Genomic DNA, 22,408 nt, shown 5'->3' with positions numbered 1-22,408 from the left:
GGTTGAATGCCCCCTTCTTTGGCTCTGCGTGCTAAGTCCAGACTCCCCCACACTTTACCTTTGATGTTGGCTGACGATTCCTGGATGGTCTCTCTGGTTCTCGGTTTCCTTCGGGAAAGTGGTTTTTATTCTCACTTTTAAGGTTTTTAATCTCTCTGGTATTGGGGCAGTGCGGTGAGTGTTTGGGTGTCTCCCACTGTAAGCAGTGTTCGGAGATTCCCGATTCACCTCCCTGACCGAAATCCTCTTTTCTTCCCCTTTTACTTTGGTTTTACCTTTTTTAAGGATTGGTTAGTCTCCTTTTCCCATACGTACTTCTACATTCCAGCGGTTGTACCTTTTCAGTTACAGGTGGTCTTGCCTATGATGCTTCAGCATAGCGTTGGGTTCGTTCTCTTGCTGACTTCCCTCGTTTTGTTTTTACCATTCACAACATGACTTTCCCTTTTATTGTTCTGACTTTCCTGAGATGTCACATTGGCGGAATGGACCACATTTGAAACAAGGGACTGATGACCTTGCTGTTTGATCCCTTAAACCTCAACCAACCAACCAACCGACCGATTCCTTTCTTCCCCCCCTCACCTTTTTGTGCTCTTAGCCCCCCTTGTGCAAGATGCTAAGTGGTTTTTCTCTTTTCTTTTACCTGTTTTGGTACAACTACTGTCATGACGTTTTAAACTCTGACTTGCTTATTTAGTTTTAGCAGCCTAGTCACCATTGTTTTCGATTCTTACCTATGAAATGTTTCTCTCGTAGTGAGGAGGGACGGGTGGCCCCGTTGTTTAGCCCCTTAAACACACAACCATCGACAACAACATTGTATCGTCAAAGGGAAAGTGTATCATCTCGACTGAGGATATTATGCGTGACATGACTCATAGACTTTGGTTATAGTAGCATTGTTTGTAAAGGCATTTGCTGATTAGATCCATAAGTTAGTTTTATGTGGGATCGGTTCAAAGTACTTGGTTTCTAGACCATTTCCTGAAACCCGAGTCTTGGGTTGTCAGTGTGCACGCACGAAGATACGCTGTAAAATAGGAATCAGTCAGGAAAATGCTTTATACCGGCTTTCATTCGCGGAGCTCCATCTGAATGCGGCTTCGGGAAACGTAATTCTCATTGATCAGAAGGTGTTTTCCAGCAGCTACGACGATCGAAGAATAGTTTACAGACCGCTACGGACTAGACATCGTGAAGAATACGTAGGAACGACAAGGAGTTGGTGGCGATCTGTCTCAAGCTAGGGATGGGTTTCTGGGAAGGTGCTAAGAGTGATTCAGAATTGAGGGAACTGTAGAAAAATATATTGACGTAATTGATGCTGTCTTCAATGGAAATACTAAACAGTGAACGATAATTCACATTACGAGATCATCATTGTCTTTTTGCATAAACCACATTCGTTCGGCAACAGCTGTCCAACATGGGCATTAACGTTATGGACTCTCAACGACACTAGCTGCCGATTCGAATCGCATGGAGAAACTGTGTGCTGAGGTATCTTAATCACTGTCAGATAACTAAGATACCAATTGGCTACAGCTAATGCCCATTGAGACTGCATTCTTGAAGCCTGGGATGAAGTAGACATCTATGACTATCCTCCAAAAACAATGCAAAAGATATCTTCTAATATTTACTCACCTTGAATTTCCACTCCCACCTCTTTCTCTTACACTCTCGTCTCACTTGCCTGTCACTCCATACTCCGAAGATTAATAAAAAAATGTTTTCGTTGAAATTATATTTTCTTGTAATGTCTGCCTCACGTCTCACTTTTTTCCTTACTATCCTCTATCAATCCTACCGGTACCTATGAAATAGTTCTTTTAAATCCCCATGTGGTTACTGATTCTTCGTTCTGAAAATATCCTTTCCGTTCCCATTTTCTCTCTCCCCTCTAAGTTAAGACACTGTGACATACTTTCCTAAACGATCTTTTATTCATGTCTTTTATTTTGCTCTTCTACCCTCCAGCCTGTTCCTTGCTCATTCAATCGTAATGATTTTGCTACAGATCTTTCTTGACGTTCACCATCTGAGAACAGAACAGAGTGGGAGGAGGGTAGAAAATAGTGATACTCGATATACCCTCTACCACACAACGTCTAGAGACTTAATGAGTACCTCTGTATGTGTAGAGGTGCTCTTACGTGTCTCGTGAGAAATTTCTGCTCAGCAGAAGGCGCGCCGATGAAAGTTTAGACACTGATGCAATGATGGAAACTAATTATTATTTCAGTCTAATTTGGTGGGGGGAATTGACTGACAAATGTACTAGCAACTTTCCACGTGTTTGACATCGTGATGCAGCTATCGAAATAACTATGCTTCCTCTCTTCATTGGCAACGTAACTGAGTTAAATTACTGTATGGGCCTGTATCGACAGTTCCTCTACAGGTGCAAACAAGGGCCAAATGACGAACACAGTCTCTAGTCTCTGTTCTCCGCCATGTACCACTCCATGGCCCGCAAATTATATACATAGATGTGAAAGTGTAAATGCGGTAAAATCACACTGTTACTTACGACAATTTTTACAGTGTGACGTGTTTTGCCCATATTTCAGTTCTGGGAAACGATATCTGAAGAGCATGGCATAGACTCCAATGGTGTCTACGTCGGTAACTCCGACCTGCAGCTGGAGCGCATCACTGTTTACTACAATGAGGCCTCAGGTGAGTTTTTGAATTTTTTAGCAGCCGATACCAGGTATAGCACAATGAAAATTATAAATTCTTCGATGTAACGAGGGGGCAGCATGTGTAGGGATATATCAGTAACTCCAGGGTTTCAGAATACATACGGAAAATATCCACTTCAGTGGATAGAGAATCTCTCGAAGGTTTTAGCACGCCCTACAGGGGCTCAATGAGGGCACTGTTTGTGACGTGGAACCATCAATACGTGCATGAAATTGACGTCGGTGCTGCTTTTGCTGGAAAGGCGAAAAGACGGCAAATCACTTTGCTTATCTGCAGGCGAGATCTAATTAGATGTGGCAGTATAGAGCTGATTCAGGGTGACAATTATTGAACTATATGAAAAAAAATTAGAAACTACGGCATGCACACTTTATTCAACGTATACGTGTCACTACAGATATTCGGATCTAAGGTGTTATATGTCCGATATGCCTGCCATCATTGGCGATGATGCGGCTCAGACGAATAGCGAAATTCTGCATGACCCGCTGACGTGTCGTAACATCGATGCTGTCGATGACCGACCTCCTGAATGAATGACTGTTTTCAGCTCAGTAAAGGTTTCGGAATTATTGCTGCACATCTTGTGTTGAATACAATCCCACAAAAAGAAGTCACTTGTGTTCAGATCCGGAGCATATGGCGGCCAATCTAGGCCCATGCCAGTGGCCTCTGGGTACCCCAGAGCCAGACTGCGGTGCCCAAAGTGCTCCTCCAGGACATCAAACACTCTACTGCTTTGATGGGGTCAAGCTCAGTCTTGCACGATCCACATCTTGTCGAAATCAGGATCACTTTGTGTAATGGGGACGAAATCATCTTGTAAAACCTTCACGTACCGTTCGGTAGTCGCCGTGCCATCAAGAAATATCGCACAGATTATTCCGTGCCTGGACATTGCACACCACACAGGCACCCGTTAAAGGAAAAGAGACTTCCCAATCGCGAAATGCGGATTGTCAATCCCCCAAATGAGCCAATTTTGCTTATTGACGAACCCATCCAAATGAAAGTGGGCTTCGTCTCTAAACCAGACCATCCTAATTCCCATCATGCCCCATGTACAATCGTGCAGTTTTAACGTCCTGACGTAAACTGTTCAGAAGTTATGACGATTGCATTTCATATAGTTCAATAAATGACATCCTGCATTTGTCTAAATGTGCTGACAGGCCTGCCTGCTGTATCCTCTAGAGTCCTGATTGTTGTTCCAAGGGCCGGCCGGAGTGGCCGAGCGGTTAAAGGCGCTACAGTCTGGAACCGCACAACCGCTACGGTCGCAGGTTCGAATCCTGCCTCGGGCATGGATGTGTGTGATGTCCTTAGGTTAGTTAGGTTTAAGTAGTTCTAAGTTCTAAGGGACTTACGACCACAGCAGTTGAGCCCCATAGTGCTCAGAGCCATTTGTTGTTCCAAGGTTTGATTTTATTGAAGCTGATATTCACAAGCGATAAGGACACAAATAAGACAAAAATAAGGAGGAAAAATTTTATTTTCATTTTTCCATACTTTTAAGGTTTTTTCAGTTGGTATCATAGATCGAAGATCGCTGTGGATGGAGACATCTGTATGAAGTTTCAACTGCGTAAGAATGAATGAGGAAATGAGGTCAAGACACTAAGCAATGAGTAAAATGATTAATGAATCATATGTGATACCCGCGGCCTAAGTTAATACAAAGAAATACATATGAGCGTTAAAACAAAATTTTTAACATATAAAATAATCCTATTTTTGAAACTTCCTGGTAGATTAAAGCTGGGTGCCGGACCGAGACTCGAACTCGGGACCTTTGCCTTTCGCGGGCAAGTGCTCTAGCTCTAGGATTCTGTGAATCCTATTTTTTTCTGAAAAACGTAACATAGGTTCAAATTCAATTCTTGTGAAAAAGAAAAAACAATTTCTTTCAGACATAAAGCACAGGAACATTTGACACGTGCTACATCGTACAAACTTTAGACCTCTACAACCCTCTAATCAGCATTTTAATCTATTTTCCTGTATGTTGTTCATCTGAGGCATGTGCTTAGCATTTGATACCCTGAATGGCAGAGATGGTAAAGTTTTTGGTGCTCTTGCACGTTTTGCTGGTAGACCTTCATCACCACCACCACCCTCATCATAATCATCGATTGAGTCTGATCTTTGCTCTTGCTGACAAACTGTAGAAAATAAGACTTTGTGCAAACAGCAAGCTTGAAAGCTTAATATTGCATGATGTCCGTTCTCATAAATTTATTACTTTGCGTTGCTTGGCTATATTCTAGCCAAACTGCTGCAACAGCAAAATCTATGAAGTTGTGGATCACGTGTACTGTCCATTTGTCAGTTCTGCTTGTCATTGGGTATTTTCCCTCCAATATCAAGGTTGTCAGGTACTAGAATTTTTCCAGACACGATATCTTTACCCTTTCTTGGTATATCAAAAAGTAGTATACCGTTAGATGTAGATAGCACAGCGTTCTTAAAGCCAACTGGGTGAGGTTTGACCCTTACATACTGTCTCTTTCTTACTTGACCTTTAAACTGTATCATCTGCTCATCTATACGTGCATGAATTGGTCGGGTATGATTTCGAAATGCGTTTCTTAGTCGGTCAAGGAGTTGTCGTATCTTCGAATAACTGCCAATTTGTTTGATTTCCTCTGATACAGCATTATCATTAACTAGTTTGAGAACATTTCTTACCAGGTAAAACATGTCCCTGATAATTGTATCTGCAATCAATGGATGTGTTCTCCTTTCCCAAGACATTCTCAATCTAGGGAACCCCAGTAATGCAATCAGCATACTAACCACTCAAAACTTTAATTCTGCTCCAGTACCGTTCATTGACTCTACTGTTAGTGTAATATGACGTAAATTTATTTAATAAGCCATATCATCAAATAATCTTTGGTCAATATATTGCGTGAAATATTCAAATGGTGACTTCACAGTTGGAATTTCAGGTGTTGCAAATTCTGGTACTTCAGGATTAAACCTAGAAATTAGAGTAAAATAACGTAGTCTTTTCAAACTATACGTTAAATATGACATAAAAATTTGTATCTAGCAACTAATTACTCTGTCATGTCTCTCCATTTTGCACCTCTGTTGAATCTCACTCAAAGGTACTCCATTGTTATCTGATTCGGATGATGACTCATCAGCTGCTGGAGTTAGTGATCTGACAGCTATATCACGCTCATCTTCAGACAAATCAAAGTGAGAAATATTTGGATCTTCGACTGCCAAAAGTTCATCAGTTAGGTCTACAGCAAGGAAAATTGGGATTACTGGGTTCATTATTTTCATTAAAGTAACACAATAAATACCCAATATATTTACATGTAAGAGAAACACACAATTTAATACAGGATAACGACAGCAAAGAGAACAACATTTAGCAAAAAATGAAGATACAAACACACGCGCCACCATAAGCAAGTAAACAATGGCAGGAGATCTATAGTAATAGTCCCGAGGTATCAGGGATGATACCTGCAATTAAGGAGAACATTTTGTTCATGAAGAGTAGTTTCTTGGTAGTGATATTTATTTACAGGTTAAATGAAACCATTTGCGAATAAAAGTATCCTTCGAAATGTGTGAAATTGCAAAAGATAAGAATACTTACCTTTTTTAATTCCCGACATGCTGCATGCCATCGTAACACTCACTTTCCTGATGCTGCTACTGCTGCTGCCACTGCTGCTGCCACCTGTTGATGGCGTGAAGAAGTTTAAACAAATGACGAACAGCATGAGCTGAATGTATACCCTGTGATACCGGCAGGAGCTCTCGCTAAAGCGGTCGAAAAAAAGAGTAAAAATATATTTTAGACTATAGACATCTCCCATACCTACGGACGCTAGAGGATATAGGAAGGTGAGTATAGGGCCAGGGCCAGCTGAATAGACAATCTGCACTAATAGTGGAACAGACAGTTCAAAGACAAGATCACAGTGCAACCCATCGATACATCTAAGGCAATCGTATGTGGTGAATTCGACGTCACGATACAAGCTAATACCTATAACGAGTCAAGGTAAGGATGCCCTTTCTGCCATTCATGTATGTAGGCCAGTTCTACGACCTAACTAATGGTGTGAAAATAGTCATCCATCACACTGAACATACGAAGACAGAGTTGATCATCCTTCCATTGATCTAGGCCAGTAGGATGACATAAAAACGGCGCGAAAACAAATTCCTTCCCTTCACTTACCCTAAAAGCTATGGCAAATACTTAATACCACCAATTATCCAAAGTGGCCACCTTAAAGCTTCTAGATCAGCACACTTGGCAGGAGAGTATTCGTCATTATCTGTAAATACTCAAACGTAAGATCACTTGCCATTGCTATTTACAGTTTTGTGATAATTTGCTATATTTTTGACCTTGTCCCACTTTCGAGAATGGTCAACCCAGGATCCACGTAAATACTAGACCGAGGGGTATCTGTTGAGAGGCCAGACAAATGTGTGGTTCCTGAAGAGGGGCAGCAGCCTTTTCAGTAGTTTCAGGGGCAACAGTCTGGATGATTGACTGATCTGGCCTTGCAACACTAACCAAAACGGCCTTGCTGTGTTGTACTGCGAACAGCTGAAAGCAAGGGGAAACTATAGCCTTAATTTTTCCCGAGGGCATGCAGCTTTACTGTATGACATTGTAATTCTGTCAGAGACAGCAAAGGACCTGGAAGAGCAGCTGAACGGAATGGACAGTGTCTTGAAAGGAGTATATAAGATGAACATCAACAACAGCAAAACGAGGATAATGGAATGTAGCCGAATTAAATCGGGTGATGCTGCGGGAATTAGATTAGGAAAGGAGACGCTGAAAGTAGTAAATGAGTTTCGCTATTTGGGGAGCAAAATAACTGATGATGGTCAAAGTAGAGAGGATATAAAATGTAGACTGGCAATGGCAAGGAAAGCTTTTCTGAAAGTATTTGTGTGGAGTGTAGCCATGTATGGAAGTGAAACATGGACGATAAATAGTTAAGACAAGAAGAAAATAGCTTTCGAAATGTGGTGCTAGAGAAGAATGCTGAAGGTTAGATGGTTAGACAATGTAATTAATGAGGTATTGAATAGAATTGGAGAGAAGAGAAATTTGTGGCACAACTTGACTAGAAGAAGGGATCGGTTGGTAGGGCATATTCTGAAGCATCAAGGAATACCAATTTAGTATTGGAGGGCAGCGTGTAGGGTAAAAATCGTAGAGGGAGACAAAGAGATACACTAAACAGATTCACAAGGATGAAGGTCGCAGTAGCATGGAGAGCTGCATCAAACCAGTCTCTGGGCCGAAGATAACAACAAGTGTTTAATGATGACAATATTGTAATATTGTAACAAATACACAGATATTCCCCTATAAACAATTTTCAAACGTCAACAAATACGCTCTTGCTACGTACTAAGTTCGTTTCACTGTAAAGATCATATTCCTGCAGGTAAGAGATATTTAAAAATTGCACTCGAAAAAATTTCCTGTCCTTGTGCTGCTACTATCACTACTAGGGACAGTATCAGAATAGGATAGGGACGTAATTTATTTGAAACCACCTAAAATACAATGTAATAGTCCAAATCATGTTCATAAAGTCTGTTATCACGAATTGCTCTACACATAGTCTGCAGTGTCTAAACTGTCGCCACCCCAGCCTCTCGTGTGTGCTAACAGCATGTGGCAAGAGGAACTACAGCTCGCCTAGAGATAGATCTGTGCTGAGACACTGCCCCGACTGCTCAGTTCAGAATACGGGGCCAGCATCTCTGTGCCTCACACGAGAATGACTCTTGCAATGATCGGCCAGCATCCATACTGAACTAAAGTGTAAGTCCTACCTCCAGCCGAGATAAGGCTGACTTGACAGGTGCATGGAACATTCAGCAGAGGAGAACGTAATGGCTATAATCTTAAATTGCTCTAATATTTTTATTATATGTCTAATTTTCGAGGCTATTTCCAGTAATGGGTCATTAACATTCAATCACTTTAACGTAACATCAATGCTAGCAAAGTTCTTCTGTACCGTAACAATTTTTTCAAGTCGACTGTTCTAAAAAATGTACTAGTAGCAGTCCCAAATGAGTCTAGTTAGATATTCATTTGTTCGCTATGTATTAACAGGGACATCAGAAACACGAACAATCGCCAGTACTCACAGGGAATAACTATCTATCCTTGTCAGCTTCCCAATTTGATTGTCCTTATACAGCGCCTCCACCTACAAGTCTTCCTCGTTTCTAACCTTAGCATTTCCTAGTATAGCATCTCATAATGCTCCACGTTTTTTCTTTCTTAATAGATTACTTTCTTGAAGTTACTCAAATATTATGGCTACCGACGTCATGTGTGGAGTTTTGAGGTATCAAGTACCCTCCATGTACAGGTGTACTGTCGAACGATCGCGAAATTGTGCTGTGACAGTCTGAGATAAAAGCACTTCATATCTCAAGGCCAGCAGTTTTTGATGGCAATAATATAAGGAAGGCTGATTAACAGTTTTCTAGAGCAATGATCAAATAAGCATCATTTCTGCGCCTTTAATTAAACATTAGTTTCCTGTCACTGTTGCACATTTTGCTTCGTATGTAGTAGTAGTACTATTCTTATCCTGACTTCATGTTTCACAGAGAAAAGGCAAACAATTGCCCTAGACTCCACGAACTGACGTTACATTACTGTTAGTCACCATCCAAATACCACATGTAGATCACTGTAAGTAGCAGACTTTTTAGAATCTCTTCTTATGGCAGGGTAAACTATGTATTTTGCATATATAGTCACACACACACACACACACACACACACACACACACAGTGTTTGCTTGGTATAGTTTTAAGAACATCCAGCTTTCTTTTAACTTAAAATTTAAATCTAAATCACAAACGTCCAATTCTTTCCCCGACAAATAATTTGACAAATACGAAACGGGTATATTCTCGTATTTCAATAAATATCTACTTTTTCATGTAAATTATCTCTTTATAGCTTCAACAATTAGCTCTGTTCCTTCTTGCAATTCTTCTAGCTGAGAGATTTGGCGAATTTATAACACAAATATTAACATTCCACATCTTCCTGTGTGTTGGCAGCTCTTCCACCCAACATTCTCGAATTTCCGTACTGAGTATGGTCTAAAACTTCTGCAAACGAGTGCCCATCAAATGTAGATAATCAGGGAGTTTTAAACCCGGCAAACGCTTGTCCAGTTTATAGGTGCACAGTGTCAGTTAAATCGCATTTAGGCAGAATGTAAGAGTCCTTTCTAAGCTGCTCCAAACAGGAAAAGAAGTTCGGAAATCATTGTATATCCTGTAATATAGTAAATTTTCATGGGTCTATTGATTTCTGAAAGTTCTTAGGGGTGGAACTTCTTAAATGGGGTATGGTTTAAGTCTGCTCTATCCATTGGTTCCTTCAGTTATTAAGTCTCGATACAGAATTTTGATACATGGTACATTACTTTGTGGTCCTTGGTCGAGGAAAACATATGTCCGCCATTTTAATGTACCACCTGTTCGTAACACCTGTGTCATCTGTGTTTGTCAGTGTTAACAAAGATCGTCCACACTACGCCTGTAAGCCTCTTTTTTTTGGTAGATTGTAGTTTTGTAGGGCTGTTACTCTTTTTAGCAGACCATTGCTGTGTGGTACTGCCTCCCACCACTAACAAATGTGCATTAAGAAAGACTAGTCCCACACAGTACATACACCTAACATCGATTCTGATTCTGAAATGCAATTTCCTTGTGAAGTGTAGCACGTAATACAGCCGAGCAATGGAATCAGTTGTGTAACATTGATGTTCAGAGTTTACATTCAAATAATTAAAGCTATAGGCGGACAGAGCATAGTTTAACCTTTCCCCAGACTTGATTGCCTGTGAGGTGTACTTTATCAGTAAATTTCCGTCTGATCACAGTACTCTAATAGGCTAATTGCTGAATGGCAATAGTACAATAGTGCTACATATGTCTTATATGTTTTATACTGACAAGAGCCAGTTCTAATTTGTCAATACGTAAATTTTTTATGGTTCTCAGTAGTACATCCCAGACTGAGAAAGTTTCTCCAGCTTCAGTAATATGACACGTTAATTATAATACTTATCATGTAAAGTGATAGTCGTTGACGTGAATGTTGCAATAGTTCAGGCAATTAGCACACACATTTTAACATCTGTCTCTTCCACTTCGCGATGAGTGTGTATTCGTCAAAAGAATGTGCTGTGGCAACTTATAAACATTAAGTCATGGAACACTGACACACATGCAGACTGTAAGACAGCATTGCTGTACTGATGTGGAATGGCTCCAGTCAGCGATGACGGCCTCATCAACCATACAGTATTGGGTTCAGGCAGGCACAGTTAAAAGCGTAATGTAAAGCAGGATTCTCAAGCAGGATTGTAAAATTTAAGAATGCAACTTAAACTATGAAGAATATTCAAAACACCAACTTACCCACGATGTTAATGTCCGAAACATCGGATAGTGTGTGTATGGTAAAAAGTGTAGAATCGATATTTATGCAAGTACCCCAACGTTTGGTCACTCTTCTCAAAAACCAGTCGCAAACCGAAATCAGTGACTTTTCCACCACACACACACACACACACACACACACACACACACACACACACACACACACACACACACAGGAAGAGGGAGACTAAAATTAAACAAACTCTTAGCAGTAGTGTTACTTGCTAATTTCCCGAAGATAAATGTAGATCAAATATTTATTACAATATATCTATTGTGGGAATGGTAACAAATTTTTTGTGTGAATTCATTTTATTTTTTACCGTCAATTGCGCTATTGCAACGAATGTATTTGTTTTACTTTGTCTACCACCTTACCAGCTGAGCAATAACTTGTACACATAGCTATAGCCTTTATGTGTATTCTCTCTCCACAGGTGGGAAGTGTCCTACGTGGAAAGCGAATAGAATGTGGTTATAGGCAAAAAGTTTCGTTACTCATTCAACTGCACTTTCCACGTTTTATGTGGAAATGTACATGAATATCTCTACTCTCAATGCTTACCATACCGTTTTTCCTTAGCACCTATCAGTGATTGGATATTCACACCAGGCAAGAAATAATCTGCAGTGTCTGCATGATCACTTGATATTCTTCTTCTTCCACATGTCAACGCAAAAAACCTTCTGCCAACACAATGCTAACTGCCAAAATCCAAATCTTACATGCACTAAAACACGCATGGGCAGTAGTGGAGGTTGAGTTCTGAATTTAGCCATATTAAATACAGCTTTATGCCTACCTACTGATCTTTACACAATCTTGCTCCTTGTTCACCTAACAATGATACCCGTTTGTCCCTTCTTGGGAGTTGGTAATACCGAATGAAGTCAAACTATGGTTGTTGGTTTCGTATATACTCTAAAGATATAAAACGTAACGTGGAAATTTCATAATACAGATTAACTGGAGCTCTCACAGCTTCTTATATACATCAAAGATCCAGGCAGTATGTCACCTCACATTTTTAGTTTTTCAAATAAAGTACGCGTCTGTTGTACTCAGATACTGCCCTAGTGGTGATGGTAGCAGCACTACTGCACAAGATTGTTTAGTGTGTTTTTAACGAGGTTTTGTCTTTAGAAACGTTCGTACTGATTCGCTGCTCTTACTTAAGTCTGCTGTAATCTTAGTACCAGACTCCTCTAAAACAGCCTGATAGTGACATTTTTACCCCACTAATAATGCATAAACAAATTCTTTACAGTGAAACGTAGACTTCGTAGAACAAGGGCGTCTTTGTTTGTGCTCATTAAATAATGTGGGATATCAGTATATATGTTATAGTAGTACATTGTGAAAATTGTTACACATAGAAAGCCTAGTATTTCCGTGTGTTTGGTTGACGACCTAGGAAGCGGAAAAATCAGTCAAAAACGCACCAAATTACCCCAAAATTGTAAACAGCAGTGGGAGATGATCATACAGAAAAATCCAACATTCTTCTATCTGTTGTAATTAATGGATTTGAAGATCACCTTTTTTGACCATTCGGTATGGTAACATTGGCTACCATTTTAAATAGGATAACATCCTGTCAACTACTTCGCCTAGAGGAGTGTGTGGAGGGAACAACATAACAGCACCTGCTTATTCTGACAAGAGGCGGTGGCCAATCTGATGACAGTAGTGATCCTTTCACTATAGTATATGGACCTCAAATGACAAGACACAATTGGCCTAGAGAAGGGAGGGGGACTCGTTTCACTGCCATTTTTAAGTCCTCCTATTGACCTAGGCCAGTTTTGCCCTAATCCACACAATGTGCATTGGTGATTGTTTTCATGTCATATTTGTCGTACAACTGGCCTACAGGCATGGGCAATGGAAGGAGGTTGGACAGCGCTTATCTTAACAGGTGATACGCATAAGGTTATGTGATGACATTGAACGTAGCAACGCAATTGCCCTAGAGGCGTGGGCAGTGCATGAGGTTACATTAAGACCTTGTCTTCGGACTGGCGCTGCTCTACTCGTGCAAGTTGCTGACCCAGCTGCCCCTGGCACTTTACCTTCCTTCCTTAGACCACCTCTATATGGGCTCTCTATCCTTCCTATACTACTCCTGCTCCCTAGTGGTGGACTTTGAAACTATACCGTAGCAGCCATTACGAATCGCAAGTTTCAGAAATGGCTTTTTTACTGATGTCTTTTTCGTGTGTCTTGTTTTAGTGCAATAATCGACTAAATGCAGAGTGATACTTAAAAATAACTTCGTATTTCGTTAAAAACTGTCTAATACGCAAAACAGGAAATGTAAGAAAAGGGCGAAAAGAATCTAAACCTAATTAGCGTTTTAAGTAACTTGGTCTGCACTAAAATAATACGAAGATTATGAATAAATGGATGACTTCCACTATTAGTTGCCGATATGGTTGAGAACACAATATAACTGCTTTAAACCTACAGCACGCATAGTTCATCTAGGTGGTGGATGACACTAAGAAGCGATAAGTGAGACGATCACATAAAATCAGAAGGAAGGTGATCGGAGGAATCAGATTTGTAGTATTATTCTGGGGAAGCAACTTGTATATGTAAGGGAAACAGCACAGTATTGTTCAGCGTTAAGTCACAGTAAAAATGGGAGTAATTCTGACATACCGCTTTGTTAGTAATAAGTCGATACATCCCATACGAATGTGTTGTGGGTAACGGGGGAATCTTTGGGAAGAGATTCTCGCGAAATCCTGTTGGATAAATTTACAGAACCGGTATTCGAGGAGTAAATACCAGTCCATTCCTAAATAGATTTTCAAGTGAACTGTAAATACAAAGTTCCAACTGTGAACTAGATGGTAGTGGTAGATTTTTGAATGCCCTAAAAGTTGAAACTTGCAGATATACCCTGTCACCAAAGATAGTATGTAATGATAGAGTAATGAATAAAAGAAATGAAGCGAGTAAAAGTGGTCTGAATTGTTGAACAATGTACGAAAAAAGTGTACATTACGAAACTCTAGCTTGATGGGTATTACCATAATCAGTTATATATTATATGAGTAGGTCCTTCGCATCTCCATTTCTTGAGACCTATTCCTTTCTTCTTAATGCTGCTGTATATGTTGCCGTCAATCACATGCAGCATCTGAAATCTCTTCCTACCTCGCCTCCTCTTTCCCTTCCACATCTCTCTTGGACTGTTTTATAAACCTTCACTTTCTTAATGTTTGTCCAATGCAGTTCAGGTTCCTTCTGTATATTACTTTCATTGTCTTTGCTCTCTCACTCTTCTGAATACTTCATTTTTTACTAGGTCCATCCAACTTACTATTTCCGCCCTCCATATCCTCATCTCAGGCCCCTGCCTGGCTCTTTCTCCCTCAGTGTCCATGTTTCAGCACCACACACGACCCTCTTCACAAAATATTTTACTGATCTTTCCCACAAATTTTTGTCTATATTGGTACAGAAAATTCTCCTGTTCTTCTAAAGACCCTCTTCCGCCATCGATATCGTCTTTGTGCTGTTCTTTGTCTGTCTGTTTCCTGTTTCCGAAGTAGTCAAAGCTTTGTTCCTCTTAAATATTCCTTCATTCGGAATTCATCTCTTTTTCCCTCGTAGTTCAATTAAAATTGTCTTTATACTGATTTTAACTCCATAAACCTTTCCTTCCGCTTCAGTCGTATCCATTATACCGTCTGATCTTTTTAATGTATTCGTAGGAGGCTCATAATCGTCTGCAAACCTCAAACACCCTTTTCATTTAATTGGTAGTGGTAAAAAAACGCAATACCAAAATCAATTGTACAGTAACGAAATTTCGGGAGTAAATTTGTCAAGATACAATATGTGGTTAACATCGCAAGATCACAGGTTACTGTGAGCGCGAGATAAGCTATAGCAAATGTGAAATGCTGGTAAATTAATACCCGGTGTAGCTGCCAGAATATTGAACACAATGCATGCACGTCTGTATGCTTCCTTTCTACAGATGCCAGATGTTAAGTTTGTGGGATGGAGTTCCAAGCCTCGCGCACTTGGTCACTCAATACAGACGGTTAATGCTGTTTCTGGATGACGCTGGAGTTGTCGTTCGATGATGATGATGTCCCGTATGTGCTCGACTGGAGATAGCTCTGGTGGTAGTCATTCTGCAGAGCATGTTGGGTTGCAACAGCGGTATGTGGCGAGTGTTATCTTGTTGGAAAACACCATCTGGAATGCTGTTTATGAATGGCAGCACAACGGGTCGAATCACCAGACTGACGTACAAATATGCAGTCAGCGTGCGTGGGATAACCATGGAAGTGCTCCTGCTGTCAAAATCGACCCCATAACTAAAGGTATAGTTCCAGTGTGTGTAGCACGCACAGGTTGGATGCATACCCTCAACCGTCCTCCTCTTAACCAACACATGGCCATCACTGGCACCGAGTCAGAATCAGCTTTTATCAGGAAATACAACATACCTCCCCTCTGCCCTCCAATTAGCCCTCACTTGACACCACTGAAGTCACAAATGGCGGTGGTTTGGGATCAGTGGAATGCACGATACAGGACGTCTGGCTCGGAGCTCTTGTCACTGTGGTGCCAACTGCTGCTCAAATTGCTGCAGATAGAGTACAATGCGCCAGAACCGTACGCCGAACACGATGGTCCTTGCTTTCGGTAGTGACGTGTGACCGTCCGGAGCCGGTCCTCTTTTGACGGTATATTCTCATGATCACCGCTTTCAGCAGTCATGTACAGTGGCTACATTCCTGCCAAGCCCTCCTGCAATAATGCAGAAGGAACATCTAGCTTCTCGTAGACTTATTACACGACTACGTTCACTCAGTGACGTATTTACACTGGGATCTTTGTCGCCCTAAAAGCATTCTTGACTAACATCAACTCACTACGTTCAGTCTCAAACGTAACTCAAGCTCACGACCGTTACAGCGTGAATTTTACCCATTCAGACCCTCTGGCTGCAGCTAAATATATTAACTTCTACTGTATCTTAGCTGCAACAGAAGTATCTTTTTCCCAATGGAAACCTGAGGTGCAAATTTGTGAATGTTCATCCTCTCCATCATACGCAAGCGCTGCCAACTGTCCGGCATCACTATGAAAATCCCAGCAAGTCAGTGTGACAGTGCGTAGTAACTCGTGTCCTCCAGAATACTCGGATGTGGTTGGTTCGCTACATTCCGTTATATAATTTAACATTGTTATTATTTTGCATGGTAATTATTGATCATTTTACCATTTATTAAATTAGAATATTTCGCAATTACTGACTTCAATCCATGTATTGAAATCGGGGTACATACTTATGTATAAATCTTGCATCTAAAATTGTTAAAAACAACCTAAGTGCATTACCAGATAAAGAAAAGTTTTCCTTCCCGAAAAAGTCAGTCTAAAGGATTAATGCAAACCTCATTTGCAACCTCATAGTGGCGCTATTAGCGCATCTTACGCGACTGCCGTGAAATTTGAATAAACATCTTTCAGACACAGACGCACACCTACCAACTTTCGTTCATGTCGCGCAACTCAGCATTGCGATTTTTTCAGTCGGTGTAATCTCCAACTATAGATTGGAACGAGAGGTAGACAGACAGAATCCTTGCTCTACTCCTTTTCCTAGTTCTATCCAGATGATACTTTCTCCTCTCACTTTCACTGACTCCTTTTAATTTAAATAACTGATAAGACTGGTGTAGCCGGTGACAAATTCTCAAACTCGTGTTAAGCCATAGTATACGCATAGGTGCCCCCTCTTGGCTCTATTTAAACCACGTTAGCAGATGGCTGCCTTGCCATTCAGTTATCTCATTTCTTCGATACTACTGAGATACAAACGCGAACATTAACAAGTACTACATCATCTTTCCACAAGCTTTTAAGTGCCACTACAAGCGTACACTAAAGAGCCAAAACATTATCATCACTGCCCACCGCGACGTTGGATGCCGTCTGGTGGCGTTGAGGGCACGTGACGCGACAACAAAATTATTTAAGCGGAGCAGACACGGACTGCGGATCACGCAAGCGAAGATATGGGCTGCAAATAGGGAAATTGAGATAAGCGACACTGATGAAGGGTACATTATTATTACTAAGCCTGTGAACGAGTATCTCAAGAACGTCGAAGCTGGCCAAATGTTCATGTGCTACTGGCACGAGCATCTACGGAAAGATGTAGGGACAATGAAACTACCATTAGGCGAAAAATTGTTGGGCGACCATAACTCTTCGCAGAACGTGGGGTTTCGAGAAGTTCTGCTCTGTGAAGTGGGATAGATGATCAGTGGCAGCTCTGCCGAAAAAGCGCAATAATAGTACACGCACGAGTCTTCAGAGGCACACCGTTCCTCGTGTGTTCACATATTGAACCAACGACAGCGTCAGTTAAGATCGCAGTGGCCACGGGACCAACGGGATTCGACCGTCGACCAATGGAAACGTCCCCCTGCGGGTTCGGGGATAAGAATAGGCCCGAGGTATTCCTGCCTGTCGTAAGAGGCGACTAAATGGAGTTTCAACCGTTTCGGCCTTCCATGTGATGGTCCCCCTTGGGGTTTGACCTCCTTTTTTCAAAATTCTACAGAAGTAAGAGCCTTTTGGGGAAGGATGCCTTACGTGGCGTATCACTGGTCCTCAGTGCACTAAGACCTTGGCACTCCGCATTGTAACGGCGTTGTAACCACACAAATTATTCCTCAAATTGGGCGTAAACGCCTGATGGCTTGCACAAGTTACGCCCATAGTGCGTCCCCATCTGCACCTACGATCATGATGGACTTTCCATGGCACCCAAAATCCAGCAAGGTAGCCAGCCCGTTGTGGTGGGGTCGTCATGTACCCTCTAGGTTGTAGCCCCCTGACAACACAGGGATCGTACTGCACCCTCCCCACGTCGGCCAAGGAGTAGATGCCTGTCTCCTTGGGGCATCGGGACTCCCGGCAACTGTCATCCTGCCAGGTGGCCCTTGCTGAGGCTGGGTGGCGCCCGTGGGGAGAGCCACTGGTCGGAGTGGGTGGTATTGGGGTGGACGTTTCGCAGATGAAACGTCAACATGTATCAGGTCGCTCTGCGGCCAAGTCTTTTAAAAAGAAAGGTACTGTCTCTGGTTCTGGTTCTCCTGCCCTTTCCCCCTTGGCCACTCCCTGGGAGGAAGGACAGACCCGCCGGCTTGGGGCGAAGTACTTCCCCTGCTATTTATTCTGTTCTCGGACCGATGGGGGGGGGACGTTTGCCACCTCCAAGCCCATGTTCTTTGTCCAGCACATCGAGGACATCTTCGGGGAAATCGAGGCTCTCAGTAAAATGCGTTCGGGGTCCGTTCTTACTAAGACCGCCTCCGCCACACAGTCGATGGCGCTCCAGGCGTGCGACCGACTAGGGGACATCCCAGTGTCTATTGTCCCGCATCTGGCACTGAATAGGATGCAGGGGGTTATTTTTCATCGGAACCTCCTGCTGCAATCTGATGAGGAGCTCAGAGCCAACCTGGAGCGTCGAGGCGTGCATTTCGTCCGGCGAGTCCCAAAGACCGTCGCATCGACACTGGAGCCTTTATCCTCACCTTCGAGGGGGACCTTCTCCCGGAGAAGGTAAAGGTGATGTGCTACCGGTGCGACGTGCGACCTTACGTCCCGCCTCCTATGCGCTGCTTTCGGTGTTCGCGCTTTGGGCACATGTCCTCACGGTGTGAGGCTGAGCCCCTTTGTGGCGATTGCGGACGTCCTCTTCGTGAGGAACATACATGCACCCCACCACCTCGGTGCGTCAATTGTCCTGGCATCCACTCGCCTTGATCTCTAGACTGCCCCGCGTATCAGAAGGAGAAGAAGATTAAAGAATCCTCCGCGGCCGTAGAGGTGACCAGCTCTTCACCCGTTTCGTTCCCTCTCTTTTCTTACTAGCGATGGCTTTGTTACATTGGAACATAAGAGGTATTCGATCTAATCAGGAGGAATTAAAACTGCTCCTTCGCCTGCACTGTCCGCTCGTCCTTGGTCTCCAGGAAACCAAGTTGCGCCCAACTGACCGTATTGCTTTCACCCACTATACCTCGGAGCGGTCTGACCTCCCCCCTGTGGACGGTATTCCAGCTCATCGTGGGGTCATGTTGCTCGTTCAGGACGATGTCTATTACCATCCCCTCCCATTGACCACCCCACTCCAAGCAATAGCTGTCCGTATTACTCTTTCTGCCTTTACTTTTTCTGTTTGTACTGTCTACACTCCATCGTCATCCGCAGTTAGTCAGGCTAACATGATGCACCTGATAGTTCAGCTTCCTTCGCCGTTTTTATTGTTTGGCGACTTCAATCCCCATCATCCCCTTTGGGGCTCTCCTGCATCCTGTCAGAGAGGCTCCCTCTTGGCGGATGTCTTCAACCATGTCAATCTTGTCTGCCTCAATACTGATGCCCTGACTTCCCTCTCGGCCTCTACTCATACCTACTCCCACTTGGACCTCTCGATCTGTTCTACCACTCTTGCCCGTCGGTTCGAGTGGTATGTCCATCTGACACCTATTGGAGCGACCACTTCCCCTGTGTCGTTCATCTCCTGCACCACACCCCACCCCCACGTCCTTCGAGCTGGAACATACCGAGAGCTGACTAGGGACTTTACTCCTCCCTGGCGACCTTTCCGGACCACAATTTTCTCAGTTGTGACAGTCAGGTCGAATACCTCACGGCTGTTATCATCAATGCTGCCGAACGTTCTATTCCTCGTACTGCCTCTTCTTCACATCGCGTTTCCGTCCCCTGGTGGAATGAGGCTTGTCGAGACGCTATCCGTGCTCGACGACGTGCTTTACGCACCTTTCGCCGCCATCCTACGTTGGCGAATTGTATTGGATACAAACGACTCCGAGCGCAATGTCGTAGAGTCATCAAAGACAGCAAAAAGCTTGTTGGGCCTCTTTCACCAGCTCCTTTAACAGTTTTACTCCCTCTTCTGTCGTCTGGGGTGGCCTGCGCTGGCTGTCGGGCATTAAGGCCCACTCCTCGGTACCTGGCCTGACTTCAGGTGAAGAGGTCCTTGTTGATCCTGTGGATATCTCCAACGCCTTAGGCCGCTTTTTCGCGGAGGTTTCAAGCTCCGCCCATTACCACCCTGCCTTCCTTCCCAGGAAAGAGGCAGAAGAGGCTCGGCGACCTTCCTTCCACTCGCTGAATCTGGAAAATTATAATGCCCCCTTTACTATGCGGGAACTCGAACGTGCACTTGCACTGTCCCAGTCCTCTGCTCCGGGGCCAGATGCCATTCACGTTCAGATGCTGGCACACCTTTCTCCGGCAGGCAAAAGCTTCCTTCTTAGTACCTACAATCGCGTCTGGACCGAAGGTAAAGTCCCCATGCGTTGGCGTGACGCCGTCGTTGTTCCTACACCCAAACCCGGGAAGGATAGACACCTTCCTTCTAGTTACCACCCAATTTCTCTTACAAGCTGTGTCTGTAAGGTGATGGAGCGCATGGTTAATGCTCGGTTAGTTTGGATTCTTGAATCTCGACGGCTACTTACCAATGTTCAATGCGGCTTTCGTCGCCGCTGCTCCACTGTTGACCACCTTGTGACTTTGTCGACATTCATCATGAACAACTTTTTGCGAAAGCGCCAAACGGTCGCCGTGTTCTTCGATTTGGAGAAGGCTTATGATACCTCTTGGAGAGGAGGTATCCTCCGCACTATGCACAGGTGGGGTCTACGCGGTCGCCTGCCCCTTTTATTGATTGCTTTTTAACAGTTCGAAAGTTTAGGGTACGTGTGGGTTCCGTATTGTCAGACGTCTTCCTCCAGGAGAACGGAGTGCCCTGTCTTGAGCGTAGCCCTTTTTGCCATAGCGATCAATCCAATTATGGATTGCATTCCACCTAATATCTCAGGCTCTCTTTTTGTCGATGACTTCGCGATCTACTGCAGTGCCCAGTGAACATGCCTCCTGGAGCGCTGCCTTCAGCGTTGTCTCGACAGCCTATACTCATGGAGTGTGGCAAATGGCTTCCGGTTCTCTGAAGAGAAGACGGTTTGCATCAACTTTTGGAGATATAAAGCGTTCCTTCCGCCATCCTTACATCTTAGTCCCATTGTTCTCCCATTCGTGGAAACAACTAAGTTTCTAGGGCTCACACTGGACAGGAAACTTTGTTGGTCTCCGCACATCTCTTATTTGGCTGCTCGTTGTACACGTTCCCTTAATGTCCTCAGAGTTCTTAGTGGTTCATCTTGGGGAGCGGATCACACTGTCCTGCTTCGCTTGTATCGGTCCATAGTCCGATCAAAGCTGGATCATGGGAGCCTCGTCTACTCGTCTGCTCGGCCATCCCTCTTACGCCATCTCAACTCCATCCACCATAGGGGGTTACGTCTTGTGACCAGAGCTTTCTACACTAGTCCCGTCGAGAGTCTTTATGCTGAAGCTGCCGAATTACCATTGACCTACTGGCGCGATGTACTGCTTTGTCAGTATGCCTGCTGGCTGTTGTCAATGCCCAACCACCCCTCTTATCAGTCCTCCTTCGCCGATTCTCTCGACCGTCAGTATGGGTTGTATGTGTCTGCCCTGCTGCCCCCTGGAGTCTGCTTTCGTCGCATGTTTCGACAATTGGATTTTGCCCTCCCTACCACCTTCAGAGAGGGTGAGAGCACGACACCACCTTGGCTCCAGGCTCCGGTTTGGGTTTATCTCGACCTCTGCTCGCTCCCAAAGGAGGGTGGCCGGCTGCAGTGTATTGCTCACGGTTTGTCGAACTTCGTGCGCGACTTGCCAGTCACACCTTTATTTACACTGATGGCTCCAAAACTGACGATGGTGTCCGCTGTGCCTTTGTCGTTGGGGCCGTCACCTTTAAATACCGGCTCCTCGACCAATGTTCCAGCTTTACGGCCGAGCTTTTTGCTCTCCATCAGGCCGTTCAGTATGCCCGCCGCCACCGCCATTCATCGTATGTACTCTGCTCTGATTCACTCAGTGCTCTTCAGAGCCTTGGAGCTCCATATCCGGTCCATCCCTTGGTGCAACGGATCCAGCAGTCCCTCCATTCTTTCGCTGAGGGTGACTCTCCTGTCAGCTTTCTGTGGGTTCCCGGCCATGTAGGAGTGCCTGGGAATAAGGCTGCTGATGCTGCAGCCAAGGCTGCAGTCGTCCTGCCTCGGCCAGCCTCCCATTGTGTCCCATCATCTGACGTTCGTGGGGTT

The 22,408-nt window shown here is 43.6% G+C and overlaps 1 protein-coding gene across 1 annotated transcript in view; it reads left to right on the top strand.

Annotated features, from left to right (window-relative positions):
- Positions 1-22,408, top strand: part of LOC126183264 (tubulin beta chain-like) — a 120,082-nt gene that overhangs the window by 33,065 nt on the left and 64,609 nt on the right. The window contains exon 2 of the mRNA XM_049925087.1: positions 2,577-2,685. Within this exon, the coding sequence (XP_049781044.1) occupies positions 2,577-2,685 (109 nt within the window). The remainder of the gene's footprint in view (positions 1-2,576; positions 2,686-22,408) is intronic.

Source organism: Schistocerca cancellata, chromosome 4 (genome assembly GCF_023864275.1).
Source record: "Schistocerca cancellata isolate TAMUIC-IGC-003103 chromosome 4, iqSchCanc2.1, whole genome shotgun sequence".
Lineage (NCBI taxonomy): Eukaryota > Metazoa > Arthropoda > Insecta > Orthoptera > Acrididae > Schistocerca > Schistocerca cancellata.
The sequence above is the reverse complement of the archived record's forward strand: the minus strand, read 5'-3'. Positions and strand labels throughout refer to the sequence as shown.